At 31.0% G+C, this 12716-nt stretch overlaps 2 protein-coding genes across 2 annotated transcripts in view; both read right to left on the reverse strand.

Annotated features, from left to right (window-relative positions):
* Positions 1-5574, reverse strand: part of LOC106687838 (cytoplasmic dynein 2 intermediate chain 2) — an 18704-nt gene extending 13130 nt beyond the window's left edge. The window contains exons 1-5 of the mRNA XM_014431974.3: positions 5319-5574; positions 2229-2310; positions 1255-1479; positions 1031-1152; positions 852-964 (exon numbers count right to left, since the gene is read on the reverse strand). Of these exons, the coding sequence (XP_014287460.1) occupies positions 852-964; positions 1031-1152; positions 1255-1479; positions 2229-2310; positions 5319-5398 (622 nt within the window). The 5' untranslated portion in view covers positions 5399-5574. The remainder of the gene's footprint in view (positions 1-851; positions 965-1030; positions 1153-1254; positions 1480-2228; positions 2311-5318) is intronic.
* Positions 5575-12338: 6764 nt separating this feature from the next.
* Positions 12339-12716, reverse strand: part of LOC106687850 (prion-like-(Q/N-rich) domain-bearing protein 25) — a 9706-nt gene continuing 9328 nt past the window's right edge. The window contains exon 7 of the mRNA XM_014431995.3: positions 12339-12485. Within this exon, the coding sequence (XP_014287481.1) occupies positions 12418-12485 (68 nt within the window). The 3' untranslated portion in view covers positions 12339-12417. The remainder of the gene's footprint in view (positions 12486-12716) is intronic.

Here is a 12716-nt window from a genome sequence, read left to right on the forward strand (position 1 = left end):
ACTATAGTAACCATTTAAACATTTTACTTATATAAACTTTTATTTTTGACGTGACAACGTCTTATAAATCATGTAATATTAGCATAGAGTATACGTTGTCACGGAAATATGTCGCCTCAACGCGAAGCGCCGAGGCCTACACGGGCACGGTTTTTTTAATAGCAGATTCAGAAAAAGAAAAAAAAATTAGCAAATCAGGTTATTTAAACAAAGTTCTGAGACTGATTAAAGCGTATCAAGAAGGCTATTATTCACAATTAAACGTTATTTCAAAACAAATTTAATAAATAAGTTAATATGTTTAACCTTATAAGATAGAGATCGAGGCAAGTTGCAGAATAAAAAATCACTAAAATAACGAAAATTCCAGGGGAGGATTACAAAATAATTTCAGACAGAGAGAGTTCCAGAGTAAGGTGTTTTGTTGACACTAATTCATTAAACAGTTCTCTCTCTCCTTTTAATGCATTATGCACCTATTATTTTTTGACAAAGGGGAAAAATAATATAGAATATAAACCAATGAACATATCTATGCTTTACGTTGTAATGTATACTTAAATATTTAAACATTTAATTACCCATATATTTTTTTTACTTATGTGAAAATAAGCAATACCTACATTTTTATAATGCATACCAAAAATTTGGATAAGCTTACATAAATCCAGGTTGTTTTTAGAGCTTATGCTTAGAATAAAAAAAAGCTTTAATTTGATTTAAATAAAGCTTTAATTTGATTTAAATAAAGCTTTAATTTGATTTAAATAAAGCTTTAATTTGATTTAAATAAATATTTATGTGAGATTTAACTATTTCTGGTGAAACCAAAGACAATAATGATGCCTTACCATCAGCAGTACCAATGGCAATTATTGTGGGTTCAAATGGGTGGGTGGCCAGATAAGTGACACAGGAGGTAGTAGATATGGCATGCCTTGGCTTCTTTTCATCAAAATCAGACCTAAAGAAACAACTATTAAATAATGAATGTTTTCACACTACCAATTGGTGTTTAAAAAAAAATTACATTGTTATATTATAAAAGTCAACAGAACTCTTATGGGTACACCAGTCCTCATGTTCAAATGTTTCATAACCGAAACTTATCACATTCCCAGTACAACTCCAAGAGAGAGAAGAAACCTTGACCTACAAAGAAAAATAATATATTAATTTAGGTTAAATTTATCTTTTTAAACTATTCTAAGCATAATTTTCTTATACTGGATGGTAATAAAATCCATGTTTTACTTCAGGTATTTTTGGGACTTCAGCACTTTGAATAATATGAGTAGCTTTAATGGTATTATGAAATTGTTGCTCATCCGAAATATCTCGATATTGAGTAAACGCTTTACTTTTTTCTGCTTTATTTAATTCCAATAAAACATCAGGTGAAATTCTTTTCAAAAAAGCAGCCAAATTATCCACATTATAATCACTATTCAAGTTTTTTACTATCTCTTCAGTTTGTATCTAAAACAAATTAATAATTATTTATTACAAACAAAAATAAATTAATACTATGATTTGCTAATTGTAAGAAAGTAAAGAGAAATAGAACATAAAATTATCAAGTCCAATTGCAGTTTCTTTGGACTATGCCGTATAAGAATTTGGATGATTGAGAGATGTGATGTTCCAAAGCTAAATTTAAAGAAAATAAATCAATGGCTTCGCATGGATGACCTTTTTCATAATTTATTACTTTTTAAATTTGAATAAAAAGTTCCTGTGGCTTAAAAAGGGTTAGAATTCGACTTATTTATTAAAATAGTATGAAAATAAATTTCTTCCAATTTTTAAACCACATTCACATCAGGTTTTTTTTTATTCAAAATATGACAAAATTGCAACAAAATATTCAGTTATGAGGTTATTACTTGAGGTCGTTTATGTCTTACACAAGACCTACAAACTTGATAAATAGGTGTATTTATATTTTATTCTTATCTAACATAGGAATAAGAAATATCCCCATTATTCCAGATAAATCTAATTGAAAGAGAAAAATGCTCAAACCCTAGCTACACCAATTATTTCCATTAAGCTCATAGAGCTTCACAATAAAAAATTGTAGGAGGTGACTGAATTAGGACTGAGTAAAAAATAGCTTAATTGACATAACAATATTAGAATAGCATGACAAAGGATTTTTTAAAAGTCTACAATCAAATAGGACACCCTTAAAGACCATATAAATATACTTAAGGAAAATTATATACTCCTGAGTCCTTGTTAGAATTGGTTTGGGTTCCTTCTTCAAATGACTTCAGTTCAGTTTGAGATGAAGATTCCTGCATCTTCCTAAAAAATTATATTACTTTTTAAACAATAAAATAATAATGTAAAAAAATAAATAAATAAAATATTTTATTTCAATCAATACTATTTTAGCTTATTGAATAAAAAATTTTAAAAACCACAGGTTGCATTTGAATTACCAACTTGAGAAAAATACTAAGTAACAAAACTTAATTAATTAACTTAATATCATACCAATTATTATAATTGTTTTATTGTTGTATGTATTGTTATGTTATTTTATTGTATTATGTATTGTTTTATTAAATTTATATCACTTATTTGCTTGAATAGTGGCACAACAGAATTTATATGTTTATTTTGTGTTTAATGTATTCATCCATAGATTACACCATAGACTGGAATTACTTTGTAACAACTCTTTATAGCTTCTGTTTATAGAAGTAGAGAAAGTATCCACAGCTGTGGTACCATCCTTAGAATACATCGAATGCTAAATGAAATCAAAACTTTTTTTTGTCAGATATGCCACTAATAAAGCAGCAATATATAATTTTTTTTTAAATTATCATTCTTATATAACATTGTATTAGCTGTATCATGAGGGTGCTGCACAAAAAAAGTACAGATTGACATATGTGCTTTTCGTATTTTCAAGAATGAAAGAATTTTACAATTCTTCAGAATCTATAATTAACTCTAGTTTCAGATTGTATATTTTAAAATTCAATCAATTGGGGGTAAATAAATTCTTTAAAATTTTGTCAATTAATTTTATTGGTATATTTTTTATTTAACATAGCATAAATATACCATTATAAAAACATTGTATGTCAGAATAATCAAATTAAAAAGTGTTTGATAAAAATATTAGAATGCATATTGAATTTATAGAATATCAGGGATCATTCCTACGAAGTTTTATCATCTATTGTCTTTTTTAATAACTAATTTTCTTCTTGTGTTGTATTTCTTTTTATTCCAAAAACAGTTTAAATTCAAGGTATAAGCCAACACAAGTTCGACATCAGCCATATTTCTCTCTCTGGAACATATAAACTTATGGGTAACAATGTTTCTTTCTTACTTTGTTTTCCAAGCATTTGTAGAAATTTTGTATTGGCGGTAAGAGACAAATGTGTGTCTTCAGGTTATTACTAAGATATTAAAATACTTCAGTATATGAAGTGTGTACAAGTTGTATATTTCCTCCACATTAGTGAGTCTATTTTAGATTGATGAAGTTGTATGTGCTATCTCTGGTCTGGGCTAGATCCATGGGAAATAGAGGTTTGAGGTAGAACATGGTGAAGAAAAGTGAAAGAAAGAAAAAGAAAATAGAAACAGAATGGACGAATCATGAAAAAAAAAAATCATTCTGTTTTTTTCAGCCTAGCCTTGGGCATTCTCAGACTAAAAGTATTACTCAGTGATGCCCAGTTTGTTTCTGAGGTTCTTCCCAAAGAAGGAATGGGTTCTTGATTTGTAACCACTATAATAAATTAATTAAACTATAATTTATTACTCTTAAAAAGTAGCTATAGACCCTTCTGTTAAGTGTTTTAAATTTTCTCCCTTGATGTAATCAAACACTCTAATCGAACAGTCTTAAAATCCATAAGTACTTTTAATATATTATGTAGATATAGATTACTCAAGATCTTGAAGATGATTTTTTTTTTTTTATCACATTCCTAACTTTCTCTAAGGAAATTGGGAAAGTGATTGATGTGAAGCTCTACCCAACTATTTATATGTTAAAAAATATATACCACAATAAAGTGGTTGTGAAGATCTGTTTTCTTATGCCAAAGACTCCATACCAAACTGAGAAAATTTGAAAGCTGTGATCTCCATAATAGACAAAAGTTCTTGAAACAGAACAGAAAATCTAATACTGTGTATACAATACGAAACACAAAATATAAAAATTAAAGAAAAATTTAATTATTTAAAATTCCATTCATTCAAGGATTTAAGTTGTGTTAATGTTGTATACAAATGATTTCAATCCAAGCCCTCTTAACTTCATATCCAACACCTTAAAGGGATGATCACAATTAATTTTTCAATTAGCTGGTAACCAAAAATATGATGAAATTAAGAAACAGGTCTGTGTCTTAAATTAAGAAAACGGTCCAAGTCTTAATGATTGGACTTATTTACATTGTTTTATTTCCTGGATATTTCTTGATAGGTACCTACCATATATTTGTTCTCGTGGGCTATAACTTACCCTATTATTATTATATCATTCCTGCTTTAACTGGATCACAGCTGTCAACTGTAATTCTAGTAATTGTCTACTTTGTACTTGTCAACGTTTACAATTACTACTTAATTACTCAAAAGAGATAAGCAAAGCTCTTACCTAATCCTTTTCTGAGGAGGTTAGGCCTAAGTAAAAAAATGTTAAAACTCAGTTTATGGTGTCAGAAATACAGTTCAGCAGGTCTTACACATCAGTATGGGATAAGAAGAGATAAGAGAGTCTGTTTTAGGATTAGAATAAAATTGTTTCACAAGCACCAGGGGGTTTTCACAATGTCAAGTAAAATATCTTAATACCCATGTCGCCTAAAAAGGCAGAGAGGTCAGAAAATAAAATTCATAATTCAGCTGTTTTTAGAACAATTGCATGTTGCTGATTTCTCGCACATCTAAACACAAGACAAATTATTTTGTATTAGATATATTCTATAGATTTATCATTGACTGTGGTTATTTTTGGACAACCCTACTAGCTTATGGACAGCTTATAGAGGTACTACAGTAGAGAACAAAATCCCTGTCAGCAGTAATATCTTTGGAAAACACCCACTTCAAAATAAAACCAAAACTTTTTTGGCAGATTTGCCACTATGCAAGCGAATCAGTTATATGTATGCACATGTGTGTTTTTAAATAAAACAAAGAGAGAAATAAAACCCTGAATAATTACAACTTAAATTAATTCATAATTAAGGCTTATCTGGTGAGAAAATACCAAGTAAACTTAATGAACATTTGTTACTACATCCAAGTTTAAAAATAAATATGTTTGACAGTACCTTTTTGAGCATGTATCATCTGATTTTGGTTCAGCAAGAGAGGAAAACCCAACAACTTCAAAATCTGCGTTTGAGAACATAGTACTAAATTAATGACGAACTTTTAAAGTAGGACTATAATGATCTAATCAACATGAAAACAAATCATAATTTTAAATAAACCATTATAGTCATTTACAGTCCACTGCCAATTAATGACAAGTTAATCATCAATTAACATAATTAAAGTTTTGTTTTCATATTACTAACATTACAATATCCAAAGAGGTAGATTAGACATTACTCAATTTTTACCAATAACTTCTTCCAATTTAAAACATTAAAACAAGAAAATGTATTGTTTTTATCATGTCATATAGGATTTATTAAAAATGTAAAGATTGAAAACCTTATCTGTACTTATTTGATCTGGAAGCACTCAAATATCATTAATTCATATTCAGGTATTATAAAAACAGAATTTCTTTAATATGATGATGATTTTTCCAAAAATATCTTGCTTAAAACTTATTAGCAAGGATCCAATGACTAAAGTATAGATTAAGAAATTATAAATTTGTTAGGCTATAACTTATAAATTATAATATTCCGAAACAATTAGGCATATTCAAGTTGAACATCGCATGGAAATATCAATATCCTTTCGTCAAAACCAATTGTAAAATTAGAGGTGAACTCAAAAGTCCAGTTTCAAATCATATTTCCGAATTTAATTCGTTCCTTCTAGGAACTTGTTGAGAAGAGCCTGTAAATTGGCCACTCAGGTTTGGAACGACCCATGTTGGGTCAAAGACCCGATTTAGACGGACAAAATTTGCATCAAAATAAATTTAGATACTGGGAATAATCATTTCAGGAGTCACCGACCTCAATAACATTTGTGTGCTAAGCTTAAGAAATATAATCAATATCAGAGTATTGTTCAGAAAACATTTTTAAAGAGCTACGAATTCACCTGACTCCTTCCTTATTTTAATTAGGTATCAATCATCAGCCTCTGTCCTCATGCGTTAGTATCAACATCTTCCGATTAGTATCGATTTTAAACCTACAGCATATTGTGCCATTCCTGTCAATCCTCGTCCTATTTCTAATACGAAAAGGTCTGGGTAGATGATGGTCGCATCCCTCTGCTTTCAAAAGTTTTGAGTAACTAAAAATAATTCGTAGGTGGTAATGATAAATTGAAATTTAAGAACTTATTTAGCCTAGTTAGATATGCGGATATTCAGTATAAATTTTCATCAGATGAAATTTAAAAAAATAATAATAATATTTCAAAAGAATGATTGTAATGCAGTAATGAAAATCACAAATCCATTCACCCAAAAATTGTCCATTTACCTTAGAGGCTAAATAGTGACAGCTGTCAGACGGCAAAATGGTTTGAACGAGCTTAGGCAGTGTTTCTCGCATACAGTTATCACTTTGTTTTATGGAATTTCCTATCTGAAGATTCACAAAATAAATATCTATAGACTAGAAAACACAGGTAATAGGGAATTTTTCGGTAAAAAAACACCTGAATAAGTTATTGATTCGCCAGCCGCATTTAAAATAAAGAAATTCATTTCTGAAAGCAGCGTACTACGACCTTTTATTTTTTAAAGGTTTTTTAATATAAAACATATCCTGAATTCATAGAGGAGTGGTTTTAACTGAAATTGATTTCATTACAGGTGCTTTTACAACACCCATAATGATTGCAGCACAAATATACTACTACTACTAATAATAAGTTACAACAAATTAGACTAGTGGAGCGTAAAACAAATCAAATTTTAATATGTACTACGACAGTTTTACCAAAAAAACTTCTACGAACATCAGAAGAAATAATAAAAATCGGAATGCCAACATAAGAGGAGGCATGAACAATAACCAAAGAGAATAATAACGAGAATTGTCTATTGTCAAACCACCTAGACAAGGAGACAATACGCGAACAAACAGCAAGAAAAGAAAAATAGTAAGCCTGCGCAGCGTGGAAGACATCTTTTAGCCCCTTTCACTTAGGAAACATATCTTCGCTAACTTTTCGTTATGGAAATTCTGCCAACATAAATAATAGAAATATGAAATTTTCACGCAAACGTATCCAAACTAAACTGAAGACTAAAAGTAATATGAATATTCAAAAACTAGACAATGATGTTTGACGATTTTTATGTTTCATCAAAGCTAGAATCTCAAATTAAACTGATTGATCTGACTTTAAAGTCATGGAATTTAAGGTAACTATTGAATTTTCGTAATTCTAAAATCTCACATTGTAACCAACATATCTCGTCCAAGTATACAAGATGATGATAGTACGAATCAATAGTCGAAGAATTAGTTTAAAATAATCTGTAGTAGATGACACTTTATAAAATATTTTGATTTTTGCGGTCACCACTTCAGTGTAACCTGCGTAAGACCACTTGGAAGAAAGAATATAATGGAGGAGATAAGCTGGTAGAATAAGTAAAACCAAAAAGGCGGTCCTAATAATGGACCACGGGGGTGGCAGAGAAGGGGAAGAGTAAGAGATAATCACTGGCTGCCTTCTGTTCCAATTAAAATTACAATGACGGACATTCCTATTCACTTTAACATAAACTCAGCCTCCGTGGGAATAGTCTTTTTACCTTCACTTATACGTACTTAGAAGAAGAGAAAGCATATGCAACCCCCCACTAGAGCTGTTATATGGTAACAAAATAAATTAAGCCATGGGAAAGTTACAGAAAATGTAAACATTGATAGGTTTACCAAAAATGTTAACATTGGGAACGGTTAGAGAAGGGTGGGGATAATAGAGATAAAGTTAAGGAACCAAGAAATGTTATGATTAATGTTTAAATTCAAGATTGGCGCTATGATGAGTAGGTAAAATGATTATTCAAATATGGGCAGTGATCTACTGGACTCCTTATAAAATCTTTGCGTGTTGTGATCTGGTGGATACCTTCTGAAGTTTCTTGTATATGTGGGATAGTTCCTTTTTTTTTTTTTTCTGGAGCCCTCTAAAACAGAATAAAAAAAAAAAAAACCCAATAAATTAGTGGATGCTTTATGTATGGGAAAACATAAATCAGGTTGCATATTACCTTTTTCTACCTGTGGTATTTTAAGGTTATCTGCAATACTTATCTGTTTATTGGGAATTATTCATTCTATGTGGACCTGGTAGTAAAAAGAAGAAAAAGGTGAACCACTCCAACACATACTCACTCTCATAAAACAACGCAATAACATCAAAAAGTGCTGGTACAGAACTAAAGACCAGACCTACAGACCGATCATAAACAGTCTCACAAGACAAATAACATCCCTTATGTCGCAGTGGAAAACGTCCCTATGGCATGAACTAATACGCCCCACACACTACGATCCCAAAAACTTCTGGAAACTAGTCCGAAGTCATAACACCAAATCGAAATCGGTGAAACTCCACCCAGGCGATGAGCTCCTCACTCCCGCAGATCAGGCAGACGTTCTATCTGACTACTACCTACAACGAGACAATGCACGCACCGTCTCTGTATACCACCACCAACCCCAGCCCCAAAACACACAAAACACCATTTTCTCAACCTATAAAGAGCTGACTGCAACACTGAGAAAAACAAAGGGAAACAAGTCCACAGGAAAGGACAACATTTCCTATGTCCTACTCAAACAGCTCCCCAGAAAAGCCCAAATGTTTCTCCTCAACATATACAACTCATCATCTCCCCGGAACAAACCGGGTTCTCGCATGGTGTGAGCTGCTACCACAATGTTGCCAAGCTGCAAAGCGATGCAGCAAACAACCTAAATAGGAACCTTGCCACAGCCATGATCTCACTAGACTGTACACAGGGATTTGACTCTGTATCCCACTCCACACTAATCTAACAACTCAGGCTTCACCAATTCCCGGACCAACTGGTCGACATTATTGGGTCCTACGTCAGTGATCGGACTTTCTCAGTCCGGGTCAAAACTGAAATCTCCACCCCCAAGCCCGTCACTTGTGGCGTCCCCTAGGGTTCGGTCCTTGCGCCAGTTTTATTCAATATATATACTGCCCACATAGTCGGGACTAAATTTGACGATGCTCAAATATCTGCATATGCTGATGACATAGCCATATACTCGGCGAGTATGAATGCAGATAAGGCCATGGACCAGGCCTCTGCAGTGGCCCAACTCATCGCTAACAAACTACGAGACATAAACTTCACATCAACCCACAAAAAACAGACGCCATCACTTTCTCATACAAGAAAACTCCCAACAGAGCACCTAAACTCAACGAACAGACAATACAAACCAAGAAACATCTCACATACCTAGGCATTAAACTAGAAACACATTTATCTTTCACTGCACACATACAGAACAGAATACAAATCGTCAAATCAACATCATACCAACTTAAACACCCCATCTACTCACCAGGGCTGTCACTCAGACTCAAATTACTCATCTACAAAGTAATACTACGACCATCACTCCTACACTACACTATCTCTACCCAAGAGTCCTGAAATCACTACAACAATACCAAAAGAGTACACCACAGAAGATATGTCGAGGAACATATCTGGAAAGACGTAACATGACACACATTCATAACAAACTACAGCTAGAAACTGTACAACAACACATCACAAGGAGTATCAAATTACATCACACTCATTAAGTTCTTTGACAGTCTCCCTGCTTCCTTCAATCCAGTATTCCAGTCTATCACCCCATCCCCCTTCCTGCGAGGTGGCAGGGCAGGAAAGGTTCCAAAAACCCTACAACACCTCATAACTCCATCTTCTGGTGCACCCCCTCCCCCCTCCCAACACTTCTATTTTCGACTTCTGACTGTTTTCTTATTATTTCACCATTATCTATTGTCTTTATTAATTAATGTTTTTTATTTTTATCTTCTATGCGATACAACGCGAGGAGGCCCCTCACCTCCGGATTTAAAATAGCACCTTTTTTAGAATGGATAACTCATAAATAACAAATAAACATAACAGGTAACCTTAAAATACCAAAGGTAGTAAAAGGTAAGACCCAACACGAATTATTTTTATTTTTCACAGTAATGCACCTATTAATTCACTTTTTCTTTCTGTTTTAGAGGGATTGGAAAAAAAATAAATCCAAAGATGAGGGGCCTCCTCATGTTGGCTAATTCCCCCTATTTCTTTAAATCACCAATATACTTTTAATGGTCAACTTTTTCTCTGATACCATTGCCTCAGGGCTTAGATTCCCTTAAAGTTAACAAAATGTCATAATTTTTCAAGTTTATCAATACTTCCTAATCGCTATCCGCTGGTGTTCTTCAAAATAGATATCATTTAGAGGATCACATATAAGTAAACTTCGGCTGTTGATTTTCTCAGCCACCAGCAAAGCGGACCCTCCCTACTCGACTTAAAACTGAAGCACACCTAGCGCCTGTGTCTCTCCACATACAGTGGACGTATCCTTCACAATCTTTTAATACCTTTGGGTAAGACAAGCATTTAGTATTACATATTTAATTGAAATTGTCACTATTCCTTTACAGGAGAGTACAAAAAAAAATGGTTTTCTCAAAAAAATGTAGATTTGAAAAAGTGAATAGGACCATTCTTGTAGAAAATTTAATGAGGGGTGGTCATTGCTATACTAGAAATATTTTGAAAATTGTATGTAGTATTATGTCGAAGTTGGAAATGTTACTTCCAGAAACAATCTAAACGTTTTAATTATTACATAATAAGCTCATTGTAAGCTCTTGAAACTGAGTTCCACTTTAAAACTAGCTGAGAGGTACAATTAAAAAAAAATAGGTTTATCACAATGCAACTCAGATTCGGTCTAAAATCATTCCTAAGCCCCTAGGATATTTATCATGGAATGAAATATGTAAACAAACAGCCATAAAGTTTCTATAGAAATAAGCATATAACAAATGTCTACTTAAATAGCAATCAAAAGAGATGTAAGGGAATTAATAGCAACACAAATATGGTATTTATTTTACAATTTGCTCATATGGAATCATTAGGATTTTGTCAATGACAATTACAAATTAAACAATAATGCCTAAATAACTAAATTATAAAAGACATATACATAATAGTAAATTACCTATTGAAATAACTTTTTAAGAAATAAATATTAACTTATTGTTTTGACAAATTAATATAAATTAAATTAATAATTATACAAAATCCTAGCACTAACTACATGTTAAAAACTTAAAAATAAAAAAATCCCAATATTGATTTGCTTCCTTTATTAGATTATCTAATCTAATATGATGATAAGGTGTAATAAGTACTTTTATCCAAGGAAACTTAATTTAAACTAGGATTGCTTGTTATTTCTATTATTTAACTTAGAACAACATAAAGAATCTGAGAAAGATTCAATAGATGCTAATCCATGAAAGGAGGGGCCTACATAAAGAGATATGACATGTTTATTTGAAATACACTCTCATATATTAGAAAATAGATTCACAGAAAATGATAAAACAAATCATACACCATTATATATAAAAAATAAAATTAATAAAAAGCACTGCCAAAACAAATTTGAGGCTTACAGAGCTGAAGAGCTCTAAATTCTCACTTGAGCAACATTAATGAACTAAGTCATTTTTATAGAAACATTTTCTAAATTCTTCTAGATTGCATCTTTATGGCAATCATAACCTTCATATATTTATGATTTATAGCATAAATCATTAAAATAGTTTACATAAATTTTATTATTGTAATTAACATGCTTACATTACATTGGGACATTAAATATATACAATACTAAAATCACTGTAATGGCTCCATATGTAATTTTATAGAATATAAAACATCAAAATTATGAAAATTTTACTTTCTTAGAACTTTATAAAAAAAATAAATTTTAGCTGTAAATGAAAGGTAATTATTTTCTACTGTTACTTGTATAAAAGCACAACCCTGAATTTGATAATATTTTTAAACTGAACTGAGGAAGCATACCTATAAAATTATATTAAAAGCTAAAAATAAATAATAATGAGTAAAGTGATATTTTATTCCAGTGCCTGTATTTTACAAAAACTCATACTTATTTATATTTGTACCTTATTCATTTATTTCAATAAGAAAAATAAGCTGCCTATAATTAAAAGAAAGCTTTGACTCAAGATAGATGATCCACCTGAAAAATAATTGTTAATTAAATATAAAGATTCAAGTTTTAACTTAAATTTAAAATGTATTTGATCTTATTTTCAAAATCATATTTTGTGTTTGAGAAATAAAAGAAAAATGTGATGTTCATAAGAACAAGTTATTTTTCTAGAACATATGAATGAATAATTTAAAAGTTTTAAAAATTATGGAATTCCCAAAGATTTTCTATGATTTTTATGAATTTATTATTTATTTA

Source organism: Halyomorpha halys, unplaced genomic scaffold (assembly GCF_000696795.3).
Source record: "Halyomorpha halys isolate HHAL.00 unplaced genomic scaffold, Hhal_1.1 Scaffold1017.1, whole genome shotgun sequence".
In the NCBI taxonomy this organism is placed as follows: Eukaryota; Metazoa; Arthropoda; class Insecta; order Hemiptera; family Pentatomidae; genus Halyomorpha; species Halyomorpha halys.